This window comes from Dipteris shenzhenensis, chromosome 28 (assembly GCF_047967505.1).
Source record: "Dipteris shenzhenensis isolate YYH24624 ecotype China chromosome 28, Dip_SZ_1.0, whole genome shotgun sequence".
Taxonomy (NCBI): Eukaryota; Viridiplantae; Streptophyta; class Polypodiopsida; order Gleicheniales; family Dipteridaceae; genus Dipteris; species Dipteris shenzhenensis.
In genome coordinates this window covers 22230970-22251572 of record NC_141623.1, presented here as the reverse complement: position 1 = coordinate 22251572, position 20603 = coordinate 22230970, and the positions used below count along the sequence as shown (strand labels likewise).

Genomic DNA, 20603 nt, shown 5'->3' with positions numbered 1-20603 from the left:
CCCCTACTATGTACTTTTTGATGACATCTAATCCTATCTACTCTCCCTTCCTCCTTGCCTATGCTCACTCACTCTCTCTCTCTCTTCCCTACTCCCTCTCAATCTCTCCCTCTCTTTCCCACCTCATTCTCTCTCTTCTACACACCTTTAGGATCTGGTTGGAGCCGAGGGAGCTTCCAGTGAAGCTGAGTTTCTACAGAGATTACTGTCTTCGCATTTCGGAGGAAGGATTCATCACACCACCGGGGTACACTGAGCTTCATATGCCTCACTCACTACGGATCTCCATTGGACAGTTTCGGGTATCATCACACCGCCTTTGCATAGAGAGCGGCAGAGCAGAGGGGATTCCTAAGGAGCATCGCTTATGCATATTGTGCGACTGTCAGGAGGTTGAGTTGGAGAAGCATTTTATTTTCAGGTGCCCAGTGTACTACGAGATCTGAGGTCGCTACCACTGCCTCTTCAGAGACGGCGGCTCTGGGCTCCTTTCCAGATTTCTCGCCTACCCAGAGCAGAGATGCCTCGTGGTCTTCATTCACGAGGGAGTCTGACATAGAGAGTAGTTACTCAGGCGACGGGGCTTGGCCACATCATCAGACACCTCTCAGAGCAGGATCATAGAGTTCTTCCCATCGAGTGACATTGATCGTCCAGTCTCTAGCCGCAGATGTGACAGAGACCTTGACCCGACGATCGCAGCATGACACACGAGACATCGAGGGGACACAGATCACTCTGGGGGACCTCTCGTCTCATTGTTTAGACTCGGGATACGTCCCACGGGAGTCATGGTGGCTTTGGTCTTGCGTCGAGCCTCGTCCAGGAGACCGAGACGCACGGCACCCCTTGACGGGCACCAGCGTCCCATCACCGGCTATGCACCAGCCAGGGCGACATGACACATGGAGGATTCCGCTCTGCTCCAGTCCTTTTCTTTTCATTGTTACATCCAGATGTATTAGATTATGTATGATCAGACTTACGATTCAGCACGGGTGATGATGCTCGTTTCAGTAGCTCCACCCTTACTGTGATTTGTATCAGGTTTTCTTTCAGTCTCATAGACCCATCGGTCTTCCGAAGACTCTAATAAAATTTCTTTCTTTCTTTCTTTCTCTGCCTTTTGCTCCTCTATCCCCTCTCTCCAAATCTGTCCCTATTCCCTTTTCTACAGCACCCGACTGGGTCAGAATGAGGCTGCTCCCCCCAATTGGGTAAACCTAGTTGTATTTTTATATTCAATGATGCTTAGCCTCATTACAATGGTAAGTACAGATATTTGGACAAAACCACCTTTGGGAAATCCAGAGTTCTAGACCAAGACTCAAATATAGGACGGAATTCAGATATGCATGTGACTGAGAATCATCCAAGAAAGTAACCACTGGCAATCCTTGGCTTGGTACTAGGTGGAGAAAGCCACATAAAAATGGTCTTGGTCCTCCTTATCCTTGAAACACAAGAATCTCAGATTCCACCCGTTAGGGTTAGTATAGGACCCTTAGACTTTGGAAAACATAGCCCACAACATTATCAGCTAGCGTTTTCAACCTAAACGAGGTTAGAACCTTTGGAAAACGAAGGGAACATGTTCAGTATAAATAAAATCAGTTTTAGAAAGCCCTTTGAGTGAAAAACGAAATTTGAAAACCACTTTCTGGTAGCCTGAAAGACAAAAAACGGAACTGAATGCTATACAAACAGTGCGTAAAGGAGAGTGTAGTGGTTGATAAAAGTGAAATACGCGAAGAATACTTGCCCCTTGATTTGTCTTGGGCACTGGAAAGGAAGAAAGGTAGGCTGAAGCAGAAATTCCAGCAATCATGAAGTTGGACAGTAGGAGGATGGCTAGGAAGAGGGCGAATTTGCAAAGAGAGCAATAGGGAGAGGGTGCAAATTTGCAGACAGAGCAATCAATACGAAAACCAGAAGGTTGGGCAGGGCAGCGAAGGTAGAGCGCCAGGGCAGCACTTTCAGCAGTGCAGCAACATGGAAGAGCCCTTGCGGCAGGCTGGGATAAGGTGTCCAGCAAGAGAGAGAGGAGATGGCAGTGAACTGGAGCAGTAGCAGCAGCTTGGAAGGCTATGGTGGCAAGGTGGAAGCTGTTGCGCAGCGAGAGGAAGAGGAGATGGCCTAGCTGTGGAGGATTCTGAATGAATTTGTGTGGATAGGCTAGGCCATTATTTTATAGGAGAGATAGGGCTAAAAATAGAGTAGCTTTTCTAAAAATAAGAAAGCTAAAAGTAGAAAAACTAAACTAGCTTTTTGGAAAGGCAGAAAAGCTAAAGTAGCTTTTTGGAAAAGCAAAAAGCAGAAAAGCTAAACTATCTTTTTAGAAAAGCATCAAATTTTAATAATTTAATACTTCAATAACTTTATGAATATGGTTATTATTATTATTATTATTATTATACCCTTCATCAAGGTTAATTAATCTAGAGGCCTAGGATTCAATCAACCCTAGAACCTAGACAACTTGTATCTAACTCTAGACAACTCAGAATTCTACCAAACTGAGACCAACTTTTAGCTCTCGAAAGGATCTCGAAACTAGATACTCAAGGACTGGGTTTTGAGATCACTTCCAACTCACAAAACTATGTGATCTAGATCTGTCCTCATTAACTAAGCATCATAGCCTAACACACCAAGGCTCACCCTCGGCATGTTGGTAATTTAATACTAGGTGGGGGGTGATCCTGTAAGGTAGTCAATCGACTCGTAACTTCACTGGTGTGAAGTCCACCCCATGCACTAGCTTCCGACATCTTGTCACTGGATGTGACTATGGTGGATACTGAAGATCCATGGCATGCTAAAGATGGCAAAGAGAGAGCCGTGCTGAAGACGGTAACAAAAGACCATACTAAAGATGGTAAACATAGGCCATGCTAGAGATGGCAAAATAAGACCGTGCTGAAGACGATAGATCACCCTTCAAGGTGATAGAGCCACGCTGAAGGTGGCTGGTTGCGCTGAAGGTGACGGAACACTAATAGGTTGAGCCCCATGTACTAAATCTATGCGATGATCTACTGCCCGTTTTAGAGGTAAACCTTCCAGCAGTTGAGCAGGGAATACATCCATGAAATCATCTAACAACGTTCTCAATTCACGGTGTTCAAACACACTTAAATCATTCTTGTTATTTACAGAGACAGCAAATGAAGAAAGCGGAATCAAGACACACTGATAGACATCATAATGAGAAGTGTTTAATATATTCCGAAGCTGCATCGCAGACATAATAGGTCCCTGAGAAGAGGGAATATTATCACACTGAATACAAAATTGGGTGTCCTTATCCAAAAAAGAAAGAGTATGGTCCTTCCATCCAATCCGAATATTGTGGGTTTTAAACCACTGTATTCCGATTAACAAGTCCACATGCTCCAAGTGCATGACATAGCACATAAGAGCCGTTGTGTATTCTTGAATCCGAATAGATAGCTCTTCAATCTTGCGATCCCAAAACTGCTTTCTAGCTGGAAGCTGCACCTCATAGGCGTGATCGCTAGGTATCGTGGACAGCCCCATCTTCTGCACAAGTTTGTAATTAATAAAGTTGTGAGAGCTGCCCGACTCAAAAAGAATGTGAACTCTTTGGTTCCTAACTTCTCCATAAACTCGGAAAAGAACATGGAAACCAAATAACGAAGTATTAAAAGTACAATTACAAGAAAGTGGGCAAGTAATGACAGTTACAGAAATACCTGTCATCGAAACTTGATTAGCTCCCTTAGCTTTGGTACTTGGACCCGCCTGGAGCTTCGGCCCCGGCGCTTGCTTGTGGTTCTTGCGCTTAGGACAATCATTCTTAGTATGGTCCCGCTCCTCGCAGATGAATCAACGTCCCTCTTTCTTTACTTCAAGGTACGAAGAAAACAGGCACGACCATTCTTCGCCCGAGTCAAATGTTTCTTGGAGGCGTTGTCTATAGACTTCGACTCCCCGGTACCAGTGGTAGACTGGAAGAACTTCCTCTTATTCTTCCCACCCGTGTTGGCAACTGTGGTTCCCTTTGCACTGGCCATGGTATCATCATAAATGCGCGCATAATTCATGGCCTCTTGCAACGTGGTATACTTGTTGTTCTTGATCTGTAACTTGTAGGAGTCAGGCAAACCATCCACAAAGAAACCTAGCAAGGTCACTGGATCCATCTTTGTAGCTCTGGTCTGCAAATCCCGAAACCTCTGAAGATAAACCTCAAAAGTCAAATTCAGCTTGGACATATCAAGGGCTTTGAGCTTGCCTACGATATCATAATCTTCCTCCTTCTTCAGAAACTCTTTCCTGAAGACCCATGTTACAGGGTTGGGTTGGAGTTTCTTCCACCACAATAAAGCCTTTCCTGACATAAACCCGGCTGCAAGCTGTATTTTCTTGTCATCTGGGTAAGGGTGAAACTGGAAGTGTACTTGCCACTTGTGCAACAAGTGTCAACAACCTCCTTGGTATGAGACTTTTGGTCTCCGGGAAAAGGATCTGGAGTGATGTTCGGACCTAACACTGAAGCCATGGCATCCACATGCGTGAGCGCCTGAACAGTGCTAGTCAAAAGTGTGAGTGTAGTTTGAATCCCTTGGAGTTGCTGTGTCAACCCCGTTTGATTCGTGTTAACCTGCTCAAACTTTCCATCAAGAGCAGTGGTGAATTCACTGAAGGCTTTTTTCGTAATCAGATCATCATAGAGACCCTGGTCATCCTTCGCATGGTAGTTCATATCCTGGTCTCCCATTGCAAGCTCAGGGTCTACATAATTAGCCATAAAGGATGTGGAGTGAAGGAGCTCTGAAGGCCAAAGGGAAAGGAGACAGAGTTGTGAGGAAAGGAGGGGGCAACGGAGAAAACGGAATCCCGAAACAGGCAGCAATCAACGAACTGCCTGGAGATTTCGTTAGAGGGGAGAGCGTTGAAGTAGAGGAGCAGCAAGGTGGCGAACTGGAAGGCTATGAGAGAAGGGCCGTTTCAATCTCAGAAGTGCAATATAGCAGCCTGAGGTAACGGGCATTACTAGGTGAGGGCGTGTGGATGGTTGGCTATGCGCACTCATGGATTGCGAACTAGAGCAGGCGAGATGGTTGCCTGAGCAAAGAGTGCCATACTCCAGGCTTATAGCACCCTGCACGCAAAAAAAAAAAAGACCCCTACTTTTGGTAGGGCTTTTGCTTTTTTTAGCTTTCCAAGCCTAATTTGGATGCAGCTTTCCCCTGCCTGATTCACATCCAAGCCAGTCCCTCGAGACTATCATCTGCTGCGCACCTCCATCCTCACTCCAGCCATCAAAACCCGCTCCCTAACTCTCATCTTGAAGGTTGCCCGTGGACTTCTTCCATCACGTCCTTGCTCTTTGCTTTTATTCTGAAACTCGCTCCTACTTCTTTCCTGTGCCAACTCCTATAACTAACGAACTGCTCCCAAGCCCTTCCCTTTACAGACGACCTTTCTCATGGCCTCTCTTCCACTCCACCTTGCTTCTTGCGAATTCACCCTTTCTCTCTGTGTCTCCTTCCTTCTTTCCCCATCTAGCCCACTTCCCAAAATCGATGAACCAAACAAGCACTTGCAGGGTTTGAGCACAAATTTCGAAATTAGGGCATACCTGGAGGAAAAAATCGTCCAAAATTCTTGGAACAGAAGTTCCTACCTCAGGAGTTGGCTCTGATATCAACTGACACGTCCCAACACTCCTGAAACCTCTGATCTGCAAGCAAACACAAGAACACACCAACGTGAGGAAACTGAGCAGGCTGCTCACCACCCAACAATGACATCTACGAGATGTGATCCCGAATCAGGAGATGGCCCCTCTGAGCCACGAGCTGAGCTACTGGCACGAACTCCCAACCAGATCCTAACCAGCCTGGTGTCCCATACCACCAGGTGGCGCTGTGAAGCCTGGGATCTGCTGTTGGGTCTTGGGCTACGCTATGATGCAGGGGCGCGTCCGCGACTCAATCCAGGATCAGACAGCACATGGGAACGAAACTTGCTCCCATCGGCTCCTCGAGAACTGAACCTTTGGGCCCCTTATATAGACTCGGGTCCAAGCGCCAAAAATAGTGAAGACCTCTAACTGGTTTGTACCCTTGCCACTCACCCGAGAATCAAGCTTGCCTAGCTCTAAGCCTCCCCAGGCTACCTGAGCTAGTCTTGTGTACCTAGTACACATCGGATACCAATCCGTGCACATGACAGGGCACACCCACAAGCAAGTCCCTCTCTCTCTAGGTGACATAAGGAGATGTTGACCTCTAACAGGAGGGGACAACTTTCCCCAAAGATACTGTAATTTTTGGCAACATAGTTTCCAAACATTGGGGAAAGTCAATCTAGACAGGGCATCTATGCCTGATCAACAAGGAATAGTCTCTTGTAGGACACTTGTAGGACACAAACACACACACACACACACACACACACACACACAGAGGGCTCTCTTTTTGCAGTTTTCTTTCTGATCCCCCCCCCACAACCTCCCTTCTCTTTGTCTTTGGTTTTTTTAATTGCTTAGTAAGCACTGGGTTTACTCGAGAGTTTTAGGAATCCTTTGAAACCTGGTGACAATCTTTTCTACGTTTAAAGGTTTCATAGATAGCAACAATATCAGTACATTGCCTTGAATATCATAAGAATACATCACTCAAGTCAAAGCATTTCTAGTATTGTCAAGTATGAGTCGTTTCTTCTTAGTTTATTTTGTTTTGTCTTTGTACAACTAAGAACACTTTCATCTCTCATTTTGGCAATTCAAAAGAGCTATAATTTGACAAAATTAATGAAGAAAGTTTGCTTTGTTCTACTTTGAGTCATTATGTTTAAATATAAGCATCATCGAACTTAAAAGGATCATTGAGAATCGAGATAGATGAAGAAAGTTTGCTTTGTTCTACTTTGAGTCATTATGTTCAAATATAAGCATCATCAAACTTAAAAGGGTAGCACGCAGGGTTCAGCAGATGGATGCAGCCATCTGGGTGGAATGGGCAGTTGAGTTGCCTATTACTTTCACCACTTGGATGGGAGCTTTTTCGAGGACAGCGGTTCCTCTACAGGTGATCGCTCTTCGAGGTCTCGGAGAAGATGCACTGGTCTTTGACGTTGGGGATGGAGGTATACTCTCTAGATCCACGGATGATATTCTTCCCAGCCTGTCAGGATTGCTGGTTTCGTGGACCATGGAGCGGGCTTGGAGTGGTACTTAGACCCCGACCCTCTGCTTTTAGCCTTGGGATCTTGGAGGTTGTGGTTGTATGGAGGTGCACCTATCAGGTGCTTGCAGTGGGACTCAGGAGAGTGGGAGTGGATAGATCATGGGCACCGAGAGAGGGAAATTTCTTTTTTTTCGTTTCACGGTTGGTAATGTCAGGAGATTTCAGCTGAACAGTAGGGGTTGGGTTCCCTCCAGAGCCCCCTATTGGGACAGCTTCTTCATCACTGTAGATTTGCGTAGGAATTTCTGGAGGAGGCTCTGGAAATCCCTCAGAAATAGAAAGATCACTCTTTTCTTTTGGCTTTCTATTCATGGAGGGATTGTAGTGAACCTGTGGAGATCACGTTTTGGGGCTGATCCCACTTGCCCTCGTTGTCATTCTGTAGAGGAGTTAGTGCGACATTGCCTTTGGGACTGCAGTCAGGCGAGGACTATTTGGAAAGGGGTTGCGAGGATACTCAGCATTTTTCATACTTCCTCTTTCTTCATGACTTGGGGCTCGGTTGCATGGTTATCCCTTACTGGGCCCCAGGTGTTTTATGAGGGTGAGCCTTCTTCTTGGGCGGGCACTCTCGGTCTGCCGGCAGGTGATAGTGCCCTGCTCTCTTCACTTACTCCCTTCAGGGCTTCTCATGCTTCAGTGGACACCTCTTGGGAGATCTTGGCTAGCATTTCCTCTTGGCACATTTGGAGAGCCAGATGTACAGAGGCCTTGGATGGCACCCAGGTACACCCTTCACAGGTGTTCACGGGTATTTGGACTGACACGGTTCACACTTTGATAGGCATTTGGGCTAGCATGCAGGGCCCTTCACGGGCAGCCTCTTCTAGAAGGGCTGTTTTTCTTCGAGTTTGGAAGGGTTCTTCCTTTTTCTCGGAGGTCTCTACTGGATTGAGATGGCACTATCAGCCCCAATTCTTTCTTTTTGGCTCTTGAGCTTTTCATGCATTGCATGGTGTATCCCGTATGGAGCTTGCTCTAACGGTTTTCTTTAATACTTAATAGAAGTCTCTTTTTGGAAAAAAAAAAAAGGGTCATTGAGAGCAGGAGGGACATTTTAGTATGGAGGGGATCACCTTTCTTCTCTAATTCAGCTTCAAGATTGACGTGGCATTTTCAACCTCAACCTTGTTATTTGCTAGCTCTTTCTGAGCTTTGGTTTTTCTCATGCATGGCATGATGTATACACGCATTGAGCTTGCTCCTGCGGTTTTCTGTTATACTTAATAGAAGTATTTTTTTGCAAACAAAAACAAAAAGTAATGATGAAAATGGGAGCTTCAAGTCCCTTTTTTATTTAGTCTTTAGGTTTCTACTTGTTTTAGGATGTAATCTCGTAAATTGTTACTTTTTTGTGTTAGCTCCCCTTTGTGTCTATATTTGATGTCGTAATAAATAGCTTAACATAATTAACTCACTCACTCACTCACTCTCTGTCTCTCTCTCTCACACACACACTTTTTTTTTTGTAATATCCAGTGCAGTATATTTATATGCTCATAAATTTACATGATGGGAGGTCTTCGAAATGGAGAGTATCCCAAAGATCAGAAACATAAAAAGAAAAGCTCTATGCAAGAAGCATCCATATCACCCTCATGGCACCATATCACCCTTATGGCAGGCATGATATAAGGATTGCCGCAATGAGGCTCGGAAAGATTCATATGACTTGTGACTCTGCCGACCCAAGTATGCCAAATTATGCTCACTCCAGATTGTCCAAAGAGCCTAATATCTCACACACACACACACACACACACACACACACACACTTTTTTTGGGGGGGTGAAAACTCTCTCTCTCTCTCTCTCTCACACACACACACACACATACACACACACACGCACACACACATGGGAGTAGTTGGAGATTAATACTCAAGCCTCAGAACCTATCAAGTGGTTGTTTGGGGATGACACGGTGCCAATCTTGGAGGCCACCAATGGCGAGTAGCAAATTAGCTGCTATGCTGGTTTGAAACGACCATAAATTTCAACAGGATAGCTCAGGGCATGGGTGACCCAACGAGAGATCCCACAGTCGACTGATAAGCCGCATTGCAATTCGGCTACTTAGGGCAGCCCTATGTGCTGCCAAAGGATAGGCCTTCAAGGTTTTCCTCTCCCTTGATCTTTTATTGGACATTCTAACGATTTCCTAGCAAGGTTGCACTAAAACATGCCTTAGCTCCCTGGTCTATAGCTTTTACTGAAGCTCTAGAGAAACTGCATGCCACGTTGTTGTGTGCAGTGCATCATTTGTACCTTGTACTATTTTGTGTTGCACCATATGATCTAGTGTGCTACTTACAGGGTTTTTTTTGGCAATCACCTCAAGTATTGCTCGTATGTCCCATTGGGAGGTTCAAAGGAAAGAAGCACATTAGAGTGGATAATAGTAATTATTCACTACATCTAGCTCATCACTGACCATGCAAGAGCAATTATGCACAACAGGTGAGATAGATTCTTCCACACAAATGCAAGTACCTACACAACTGAAAATAGGACACTATGCCTTTTACACATCCTTTCACCATGGAGACTCTAGCTTTGAGAAGGTAGTCATGGATGACCTTATTGACCTTATTGAACATAAGCTGAAAACAAAAAGCGGGGAGCTGAATTAGCCGGTTTTTCTTTTAGTTTCAAAAGAGAGTTTGATTGAGTATGCATGTGCTTTCTAAGTTAGGATTGTACTTTTACATCTTTGTAGGAAGTGGTACACAAGTGTAAGGGGTTCATTTAGTTTTTAATGTTTTAAATAAGAGAGAGAGAGAGAGAGAGAGAGAGAGAGAGAGAGAGAGAGAGAGAGAGTTTATTCCTGTTTTTTTAATTAATAAATATAATTCCTGTTTTTTGGAAGATTTTGTTTCTTGATTTGCTTGTTTATTTTTGCTTAGTCACATTCTTCCTTTCTTCTTTATTTCTTGTTTTCTTTCTCTTTTGTTTATTTGACGTATTTTAGTAAGCATTGGGTTTGCCCAAGAGACTCCGTGGGTCTTTAGAAACCGAGTATAGCTGCTTATGCTTGGGCACTGATGATGACATAAGTGTTGCTTTGCTTGCTAAGTATGTCTTCCTTTTGTTTTTCAAAAAGTTTTTGTTAACTCTTTTTTCTTCTCTTTCGTTTTCTCTTTTATTTTCTGTGTAGATGGACTTTAGAACAACAAAAAATCTAAACTTGTATGATTGGAGGTATTCTACTCTTACAAAGGTATATCTATTCTGTGGAGCGAACAAGACATATAACATACGGTTTTTGTTTCTCATTTCTGACAAAATTGAGTCTTTTTGTGCTATGCATTTGAAATATTGCCAGTGCATTTTTATATGATAGAGTTTTCTTTACTTCTTAAGACTTCTAGGCCTTCCTTTAAACATTCATTTATTAATTGTGAAGGAATGGCGTTTGAGGCACGAGAGGAAGTAATTGAGAATGGAACTGAAGGAGAACTGAAACAAAGGAGAGAGAAGAAGGACAAAATGAAGAAAACCAAGGAGAAGAAGGATGCTTCCATCAGTGGTACATTCCTATTTCTGTTTCAGCTGTGAGAAAGATTCCATGTAGCTTTCTTTGTTTCTTGTCTTCTTTTCCTTGATCGAAGGAAGGTTAAGGCTGCCTTGTCTATAGGGAGGGAGACAAAAGTGGCCTCGATAGAAAAGAAGAACGATACTTTGGGGGAGCGACACTCACAGGTTTTGATTCCAGAACTTTCCACTGCGGGGACTGTATACATTGATTTGAATCAGCAGCTTTTTGTGAGACTATGCCAAAAGTCTTGATTGTATATTGAGTGGAGGGTAATAGTTATTTTTGAGCAGTCCTTATTGTATATAGTGAGTGGAGAAGAGAGAGAGAGAGAGAGAGAGAGAGAGAGAGAGAGAGAGTGTTTATTAAAGTCTTCGGAAGACCAATGGGTCTATGAGACTGAGAAACCTGATTCAAAACAAGCTGAAAAGGTGGAAGTACTAAACGAGCATCAACACCCATACTAAAAAGCTAAATGCCACATAGTCATAATAATATCAGTAATAACATCATATCAATATCAATATGGCCATCTCCATCATCACTACCACCACATGGCAGAGGAGTACAAGGTGAGATCCGGTTCATTATCTTAGCTGCAGCCCCCTGTGTCATCGTCATGTATCGAGTACTTGTTGGGCTAGCTGGTGTGCTAGACCTAGAATCTTATTGCGATGTTTTAAAGTCTCTTTTAGGTAGCTTCCTAGCTTTTTTCTTGGCTGCTCCAGCAGACTTTTAGATCTCTACTGTTCCATGGCCTTCTTTGATGTGTGCATAGGCTCAACATCTCAATAGGACATGGTGTTCATCATCTACCTCCCCTGTGGGGCAGACTTTGCAGGTTCTTTCCTCTGTGGGAATCCGTGGCCTTGCCCATCTACCCTACTCTACCTTGAGATCATGTGAACTGGTTCTGATTTTGAGATTAGATGTCGTTTAAATGTTGATATGTCTTCCTCAATGTATTTCTGCATTCCGTGGCTGTCCATTGAGTTGATTTCCATTCCCTCTTTGTGCCAGTCCATGGTTTGTATAGCTTCCATCGCCCTGTGTGGTATCCTATTGCCGGCCATCTTCTCAACTTTATTCATGATAAGCCATGAATTGACACAGTGCTTCCCCCTCTAGAGGTATCATTCCTGTTTCAGCCAATAGGATAGGAGAGAGAAAGAAAGAAAGAAAGAAAGTTTATTAAAGTCTTCGGGAGACCGTGAAGGTCTATGAGACTAAAGATAACTGATACAATGAGCATAACAGTGGCGGTCTCAAAACGGGCCAGCCAACCGTTCTACAAAAAAGAGGTTATGAAGGACGGTGTGTCTAGTCTTGATACAAAAAATATGTGTCTACCGCCAGATGATACAAAAAAGAAGGGGGGGGCACCAAAAATGGGGCAGAGGGGGGAGATACAATATATATGTGCAGGTGGTGATCGTCAGAGACCAATCATAGAGGGGCCGTCAAATGGGAGGCCGGAAAAAACCCTGCGATAGATGATTGGCCTCTGACGTCACGCGGCCTAGTCGAGCTCGGTCGTCGGGGGCGGCGGGTGGCCCTGTGGATGAGGGCAACGGTAACCCCGGTGGGGCGGGCAGAGAGCAAAGACGAGATGTCATGGACCCGGATGTGTGAGTCTGTCCGCTGGCGCAGCTGTCGTGGTTCTGGATCTCGCTCACGTCCGCGTCGTCGGCTAGACTGAGGAGAGGTATCCTGTGACTGGAAGAAATCAGTGATGGACCGCTGGGTGTCCTCACGCTGTGTGTGCTACGCGTGTCGCCGTGCTCGGAGAGAGGTATCTCGGTGTAGAGAGAGAGAGAGAGAGAGAGAGAGAGAGAGAGAGAGAGAGAGAGCGAGAGAGCTGGTTAAAGTCTGCTGAAGACCGATGGGTCTATGAGACTGAAGAAAAACTTGATACAATGAGCAAAAGGGTGGAGCTACTAAGCGAGCATCCTAACCCATGCTAGAAAACTGTGTAGACAAAGTCAGTGATATCATAGTACATGTCCATCATAAACCTATGCAGTCATCCTGGCATCATCATCCTCATGTGGAAACGTAGTCAGATCCAATACAATACAATACACATATAGAACATTGTGACATGAAGTTGGGGGTAATAAACTTCACGCACCTCTTCACTTCCTGCTGCTTTCGAACTGACTGACAAAGATATTTATCATTGAGAATGGGATATTAAAAAGAATCTTTTATGCCAAGATACCACACCATACTTTCCTCCCTCAGACGAGAATGAAGATGGTAACATCCCAAGTGATATTGTAATCAAGCATAGGGAGAAGGAAAGGATCAGCAGAGGCCATAATCTCAGCGACCCGGTTTGTGCCAAAGCGAAGAGCGATACGTTGTTGAAAGAAGATCTTGCGGCTCAACATGACATGAACTGATATATATCGAGGAGTTTGAAGGGGCTGATTGGGTCGGATGGGTAGATTCCGAGGAAACATTGCACCTCCTTCATAGGCACCTTTACACTTAGCTCAAAACACTCTACAAACTGTCATTAGACACAGAGGCCTATAACTTTCAGTAGAGACATGATATCAGAGATTCAAACACACAAAGAGATGTGCCTTGAGATGGGCTTCGCGCTGATATAAGTTTCGTTGTAAACAGATAGACGGTTGAAGAGATATGGACAGTTTACCGGAAGGAGTAAAAACTATCATGAAAACAGACTGTCAGACACAGAGACTCATAACATTTCGCAGCAATATTTGATTGAAGATCTAAGCACATAGAGACATGCGCCTTAAAGAGAGCTTCGTGTTGATATATGTTAAGTAAGAAACAGAGAAGCGGCCAAAAAGTTATGGATAGTTTACTAGACGGGGTAAAAATTGTCATGAAAACAAACTGTTAGACACAGAGACTCATAACTTTTTGCAGCAGTATTTGATTCAAGATCTAAGCACAGCTTCGCGCTGATATATATTTCGTAAGAAACAGAGAAGCGGCCAAAAAGTTATAGATCAGCAGAGGCCATAATCTCAGTGAGCCGGTCTGTGCCAAAGAGAAGAGCGATACGTTGTTGAAAGAAGATCTTGCGGCTCAACATGACATGAACTGATATATATCGAGGAGTTTGAAGAGGCTGATTGGGTCGGATGGGTAGATTCCGAGGAAACATTACACCTCCTTCATAGACACCTTTACGGAGGCCTATAACTTTCAGTAGAGACATGGTATTAGAGATTCAAACACACAAAGAGATGCGCCTTGAGATGGGCTTCGTGCTGATATAAGTTTCGTTGAAAACATATAGACGGTTGAAGAGATATGGACAGTTTACTGGAAGGAGTAAAAATTGTCATGAAAACAGACTGTCAGGCACAGAGACTCATAACATTTTGCAGCAATATCTGATTCAAGATCTAAGCACATAGAGACATGCGCCTTAAAGAGAGCTTCGCGCTGATATATGTTTCGTAAGAAACAGAGAAGCGGCCAAAAAGTTATGGACAGTTTACTAGATGGGGGTAAAAACTGTCATGAAAACAGACTGTCAGACACAGAGACTCATAACTTTTTGCAGCAGTGTTTGTTTCAAGATCTAAGCACATAGAGACATGCGCCTTAAAGAGAGCTCCGCGCTGATATATGTTTCGTAAGAAACAGAGAAGCGGCTAAAAAGTTTACTAGACGAGGGTAAAAACTATCATGAAAACAAATTGTCAGACATAGAGACTCATAACTTTTTGCAGTAGTATTTGATCACATAGGAATATGCGCCTTAAAGAGAGCTTCACACTGATATAAATTTCATTAAAATCAGACTACAAAGCAGAAAGTTATGAGCAAAACACTAACATGGGGCCAAACTGTCATGAAAACTGTCCTCCATCCATGCTAATTTTGCCTGAGTAGGATGCTCCCTCAAGACTCCACCTTCATCAACGATCCACCCCTCATAGATTTCGCCTAGAAAAGGGGAAGAAGTTTGTATGGTGGCTCGGGAAACAGATGGACCATGTGTGCACAGTGAGCGGTCGAATAGAAAGAACTTTTAAGACTTTGAAAGAAAGAAAAGGAAAGAGACACTCAAGAGAGAGAACCTGAAGTGACCCTCATTACCAATAGAGTGAGAATCCACTCCAATGCAACTCAAAACACTACAAACACAAGGGAGAAGAAGAGTTTTCATACATACAAGAGGGAGCGGAAGCTCCAAGACTACTCATAGAGAGAGAATAAACTAGAGAGAGATGGACTCAAGAGTCTACATAAGAGAATATCTACAAGAGAGAGAGAAGGCTCATGGAAGAGGCTTGGGGAGACTAGAGCTATAGCAACATGAGGCCTAATGGTGGAAGAGGTTGATGAACAAGGGAGAGGAGGGCTCCTTTTATAGAGATTTTGTCACCCTCCTTCACTCATTTACAATTGCTGTCTGTAGATTCTTTTCCCCATCAATCACATAAGCCCATATGTCACCATCCATGTCCTTTTTGGCTACTCTTGCCATGTGTCCCATCACAAGATGCTTAAGACTCTTAAAATATTGAGAAAGTCAAGAGTCTCCCCACATGGAGTCCATAGGGACTCTCTCTTTTCCACATGTCCACATCCTTCTTATTCCACATAGGAATTCTAGAAGGATTCCTCTTGACTTCACACTTCTCTACATGCCTTCCACCCGCTTGGCATGTGGCCTCTCTTATATTATTGGAACACATGGATATGAGCCCACCTCTTTATATGACTCACTCTTCCTATTTTCTAAAAACTCAATAATATCCCATACACAAATAACTCTCACCCCATACCAAGGTATTTATAATTCATATCTATGGTATTTACAATGAGCCATTCCACTCATCCTCTCAATCCCATACAATATCATAGAAAATAGAAATAAGTGAGAGTCACTAGGCTATCACTTGATACTCAAACTCTTATCAAACATAGAGAAAAACAATACCAATGCCAAATTAAAAATATCAATTTTTGGCGTCAATCTTTTCCAACCCAGCAGATCCTCTCTAATGATAGAGAGGGTCTGCTGGCCCTCAAGGTGGTCGAGCATAGACGAATATAAGGCGATACTCATTGGTGCATACGGGTATCACCATGCCATCAACATCCTCAAGTTGATAGGTTCCATTCGTGAACTTGTTTTTGACTCGATATGGTTCCTCCCATTGGTCGATAAACTTTTTGTCTAGCCGCTTCTCCAGATGGCTATCAAATCTCATTACCAAATCTCTTTCTGCAATATCTTTCTTCTTGCGTAATTTGTTGTCAAAACGGGCCTTGCGTCTTTTTTGAGAAGATTTTAAGATTTGTAAGGCTTGTAATCTCCATTCATCCAAGGCTTCTAGCTATACCAAGCGTTGAGCATAGGCATCCTTTTGTCCTTCTATTCTTGCAACAGCAGTGCGAAGACTATGTATCTCCAATTCAATGGGTAAAATGGCTTCTATTCCATACACTAGTTGGAATGGTGTAAACCCAATAGCTAGCTTGTGTGTGGTTCTGTAAGTCCATAAAACTTATGCCAAGTGCCTATCCCAATGTCTTTTCTTGGTGTCTACAAGCTTTCCTATTGAATTGCACAACAATCCATTTGTTTTCTTAGCCAAGCCATTACATCGGGGATAGTATGGCGTGGACATGCTATGATTTATCTTTAGCTTATGCGCCACATCTTCAATTAGTTCATTTCTAAAAGAGGTTCCTCCATCAGTGAGAATTTCCAAAGGACAACCAAAGCGTGAACAAATTTGATCAAAGAGAAATTTTGCAACTGTGCTTGCCTTGCTATTGACTGTGGCCTTGGCCTTTGCCCACCGAGTCGCATAATCTGTGGCTACCAATAAATAATGCTTGCCTTGAGATGAGCGAGGAAGTGGTTCCACAAAGTTCAACCCCCACCTCTCAAATGGTCCATATGTTGGAATAGGCTTTAAGGGCCCAAGAATCAAGTGTCGCCTTTCAAACTTTTGGCATACTTTACAACTTCGACACCATTCATATACATCCTTATGGAGGCGTGGCCAAAAGTAACCTGCATTAAGAATTCTCCTAGCTATGCTTGCTGAAGCAAAATGACCAGAGCATTCATGACACATTTCTAGGATTCTTCTAGTCTCCATGGGATGAACCACCCGACGGAGCACCTTGTCTTTTTTCAATTTATAAAGAATGTCATCAACAATAGTATATGGATAAGTCTTCCTTACCAATCTTTGCTTCTGTTGTGGAGTTAACCCTCGAGGAAACATGTCTTCTTCAACATATTGCTGAACATCTTGCAGTTCTGGCCATCCATTGTCTACCAAAGAAACCACCCCCCGGTCTTATACTACAATGGCTTGAGTAGCTAACTCATCTGTCCTTTGATTTTCTTTTCTGTTTATATAAACAAACTTGCAAAAATCAAATTGACTACATAGTGCCATAGCCTTTTGATTAAGCTCCTTCAAATGAGGACTTCTTGTCTTGTAATGCCCTTGCATTTGCTTTATAATAAGTTGAGAATCTCCTCTTACTTTCAATTCTTTAACTTGACTTTGAAGACAACCCTCAAGACCAAGAATCAAAGCATTATACTCAGCTGCATTGTTAGTTGTGATACCTGGAAGCTCTTGTCCTCTTGCCCATACTTCTTGACCTTTGAATTCATCAAGACCATCCCCCTGGCTCCTTGTTGGCGTGAAGGACTAAAAGCCCCATCAAAATACAAAACGAAAGCTGTTGGTGGTATATCTCTTTCATCTTTAATGTTCTTCTTACATTTCTTTTCTTCTCCTAGATCCTCCCGTCCTGTGAGCAAATATGCCATAGTGGACCTAGTGGTATTTTCAGTGACAAAAGAGAAAGAGAACTCTTAAAGCTCTGACAACCATTTTGCAAATCTCCCCTAAGGATTAGGCTTGCGAACTAGATATGCTAATACAGACTGAGAGGTAAGGAAGAAAAATGGTCGAGGTAATAAATAGGAGCGAAACTTCCTGACTGAAAACACCAAAGAGAGAGCTTGTTGCTCCATTTCTTCATACCTTGTTTCCACATCTGTAAGCTGTCGACTGGCATAATAGATGGGTTGCATTCTACCTGCCTCTCCTTTTTGTAGCAATACAGTACCAACTGAATGCAAAGATGCACTTGGATTTGCCTAATAGTCTTGAGACCAATCAGGGGGCTTCAATATTGGGCCCTTACTCATGGCCTCCTTAAGTTGCTGGAAAGACTCTTGTTGCTGGAGACCCCATTGGAAAGAAACTACTTTTCTTGTCAACAAGTTTATGGGATGCACTATCTTTATGAAATCATCACAAAAGCGTTGATAATACTTGCTCTTTTTTAGAATTCTGCGAATACCAGTGACACTCTCAGGACTTGGCAATGCCATGATTGATTGGACCTTGTCAGGATCCATTTGCAGGCTTTCTTCAGACACAATATGCCTCAACAATACTACTTTTGTTTGAGCCAAATGACACTTGCTAGGATTGAGACACCCTTTTGCTTCATCAATCCTAGCTAAGGCCATCTTTAACTTCTCCATGTGATCTATGCGCCGAGAATAAATGCAAAAATCATCCAAAAACACCCTTATGAACTTTCCTAAGTAAGGCTCAAGGACTTGACTCATGAACCTTTGAAATGTAGCTGGTGCATTAGTCAACCCAAAAGGCATCACCCTGTAAGCAAAAACTCCCCAAGGTGTGACAAATGATGTTTTCTTTTGATCTTCCTCCCGAATACGAATTTGAAAGTACCCAGAGTACCCATCACATACAAAATACATCTCATGCCCTGCTACTTGGTCTAGTATTTCATCTTGGAATGGCAAAGGAAAATGATTCCTCTTAGTGCATGCATTCAAAGGACGAAAGTCTACACAAACTCGTCACTTATTTCCTTTCTTTGGTGTGACAACTACAGGAGATATCCATTCTGAATCATCAACAGGAAAGATAAATTCCGCCTCAAGTAGTTGTGTTATCTCTTTCTTTAGTGCCTCAGCTTGGATCACCCCCAATCGCCTTAAGCATTGCACAATTGGTTTGCTTTCTGGCTTCAACTCAATCTTGTGCTCCACAAGAGAGACTGGTTGAACTTGTGAATAGCTTGTTGCAAAGAGACATGGAAAATCATCTAACATATCCAAGTACTGGAGCTTCTCACTACCTGATAGAGAATCACCAAGAAGCTCTTCATTGCATTGGTGTCATTTAGTGTGCTCCACATTCTCCACATGAAGTCTCTCTATAGGATCTTCTTGTACCACCACCTTGTTCCTTCCTGACTCATCCTGATCAGCATCAAGACAAAGACCAAAGGCCACTCCTTTCACCTCACCCTCTGAGTTGGACTTCTCGGAGCTGCACCCTGTCTCTTCTTCTTCATCGGTTAAGTCAGAGCTTGAACTCTCTGATGTTGAAGACTCCTCCTTGACAACTTTCTTTTTGCGGCTTCTGATGTTGTAGCGCACCTTATCATCATTTCCTTGCAAAATCAATTCTCCAGTATCTCACTTTTGAACAGCCTTCACCTTGCGTAGCCAAGGCCTTCCCAAAATCAATGGATAGGCACGTACATCTGGCTTGGTAGGGATCACCTGAAAAGTAGTCGGCACATAAATTCCACATACATCCACTTCTAGATTCTTCACAACTCCCAAGGTCTTAACCCTAGTGTTGTCAGTCAATTTGATGCGATAAGGAGAGGTAGTACTAGAGTGTTTTAAATTAGCATCTATCATGGTCTTCTCACTTATGACATTAATCGATGCACCTCCATCAATGTACACAGTAGAAATCACTTGACCATCTATGATCACATCAACCACAGGTACATCATCACCAACATCTATATCTACCTTTCGAACAACAGGAATGGCACTGTTTTTCTTTTTCTTCTTATGACACTCTTGTGCTTGCTAGCTTTACCCATCTTTTTCGTAGTTTTGGAGACAAAGCAAGTAATTGACCAAAGGTGATATGAGCTTCCTTTTCTTTAAGGTCGGATAACAAGTCATAGCTTCCAATTCCTCGTCCTAAAGGAAAGTTTGACTGGCTAATTCTCCTTCTAGATGTCTTCTTTTTCTTACTACGGTGTTCCTCTTCCTGATGTTCCTCATCTACTTCTTCCTTGCTTTCTTCTTCTTCTTTTGCTTTACCACGCCCCCGTTTAGCCATCATTACCTCTCTTTCCTCATCTCCTGAAGAAGCTTCTAACAAGGATACTTGTTTTTCTTCTTTCTTTCTCAATCTAGGACACTCGGGGCGATAGTGACCTTTTTCATTACATTCATAGCAAGTGACCCCACTGTTATATCGAGGCCTATCTTCACTCTTTGGTGCTCTAGGTTGTCGTGCATTAACCAAATGCAATTTTAAATCAGCAAACTCTGCCATCAATTGGGAGATATTCTGATCTAACTCAAAGGACTTTGGTATCTGAGGAGTGTCCATTAACTCCACCTTAGAAGTTGAAGCTATTGAAGACACAAAAGAGGATTTGATCTTTAGAGAAGCTTCTTTCTTGGTCGCAATGTGAAGTGCCTTCATGTATGTTGTTGGATCTTTACTCATTACTTTTGAGCGAAGACGAGGCTCCAAAGCTATAACAAATTTGCTTATCTTTAAGTGCTCCATCCCTGAGAGACTTTGAGGGGCCGATGATGCAGATGCTACAGCTCGCAAAGCTGTCCTTTCATACTTTGTTCATAAAGTTTCATATCGGATTGCTAACGCAGAGACCATCTCACCCTCTCCTTAATAGAACCGGTCCAACTGCAACATCAAACCATTTGGCAACTCCACTGTCCCAAATCTCTGCTTCATTGCTGCTACCACTTGGTCCCAGTTCTCCTTGGTAGAG

The 20603-nt window shown here is 43.3% G+C and overlaps 1 protein-coding gene across 3 annotated transcripts in view; it reads left to right on the top strand.

The window, feature by feature from the left end:
- The window catches only part of LOC147883326 (histone-lysine N-methyltransferase CLF-like), a 60939-nt gene that overhangs the window by 8527 nt on the left and 31809 nt on the right, over positions 1-20603 (top strand). For 2 of the 3 annotated variants that reach the window (XM_087399293.1, XM_087399294.1), the window contains 3 exons: positions 10377-10439; positions 10626-10748; positions 10857-10921. In XM_087399293.1, coding sequence (XP_087255419.1) covers positions 10628-10748; positions 10857-10921 — 186 coding nt within the window. In that variant the 5' untranslated portion in view covers positions 10377-10439; positions 10626-10627. The remainder of the gene's footprint in view (positions 1-10376; positions 10440-10625; positions 10749-10856; positions 10922-20603) is intronic. The other variant, XM_087399295.1, reaches the window with a different exon arrangement.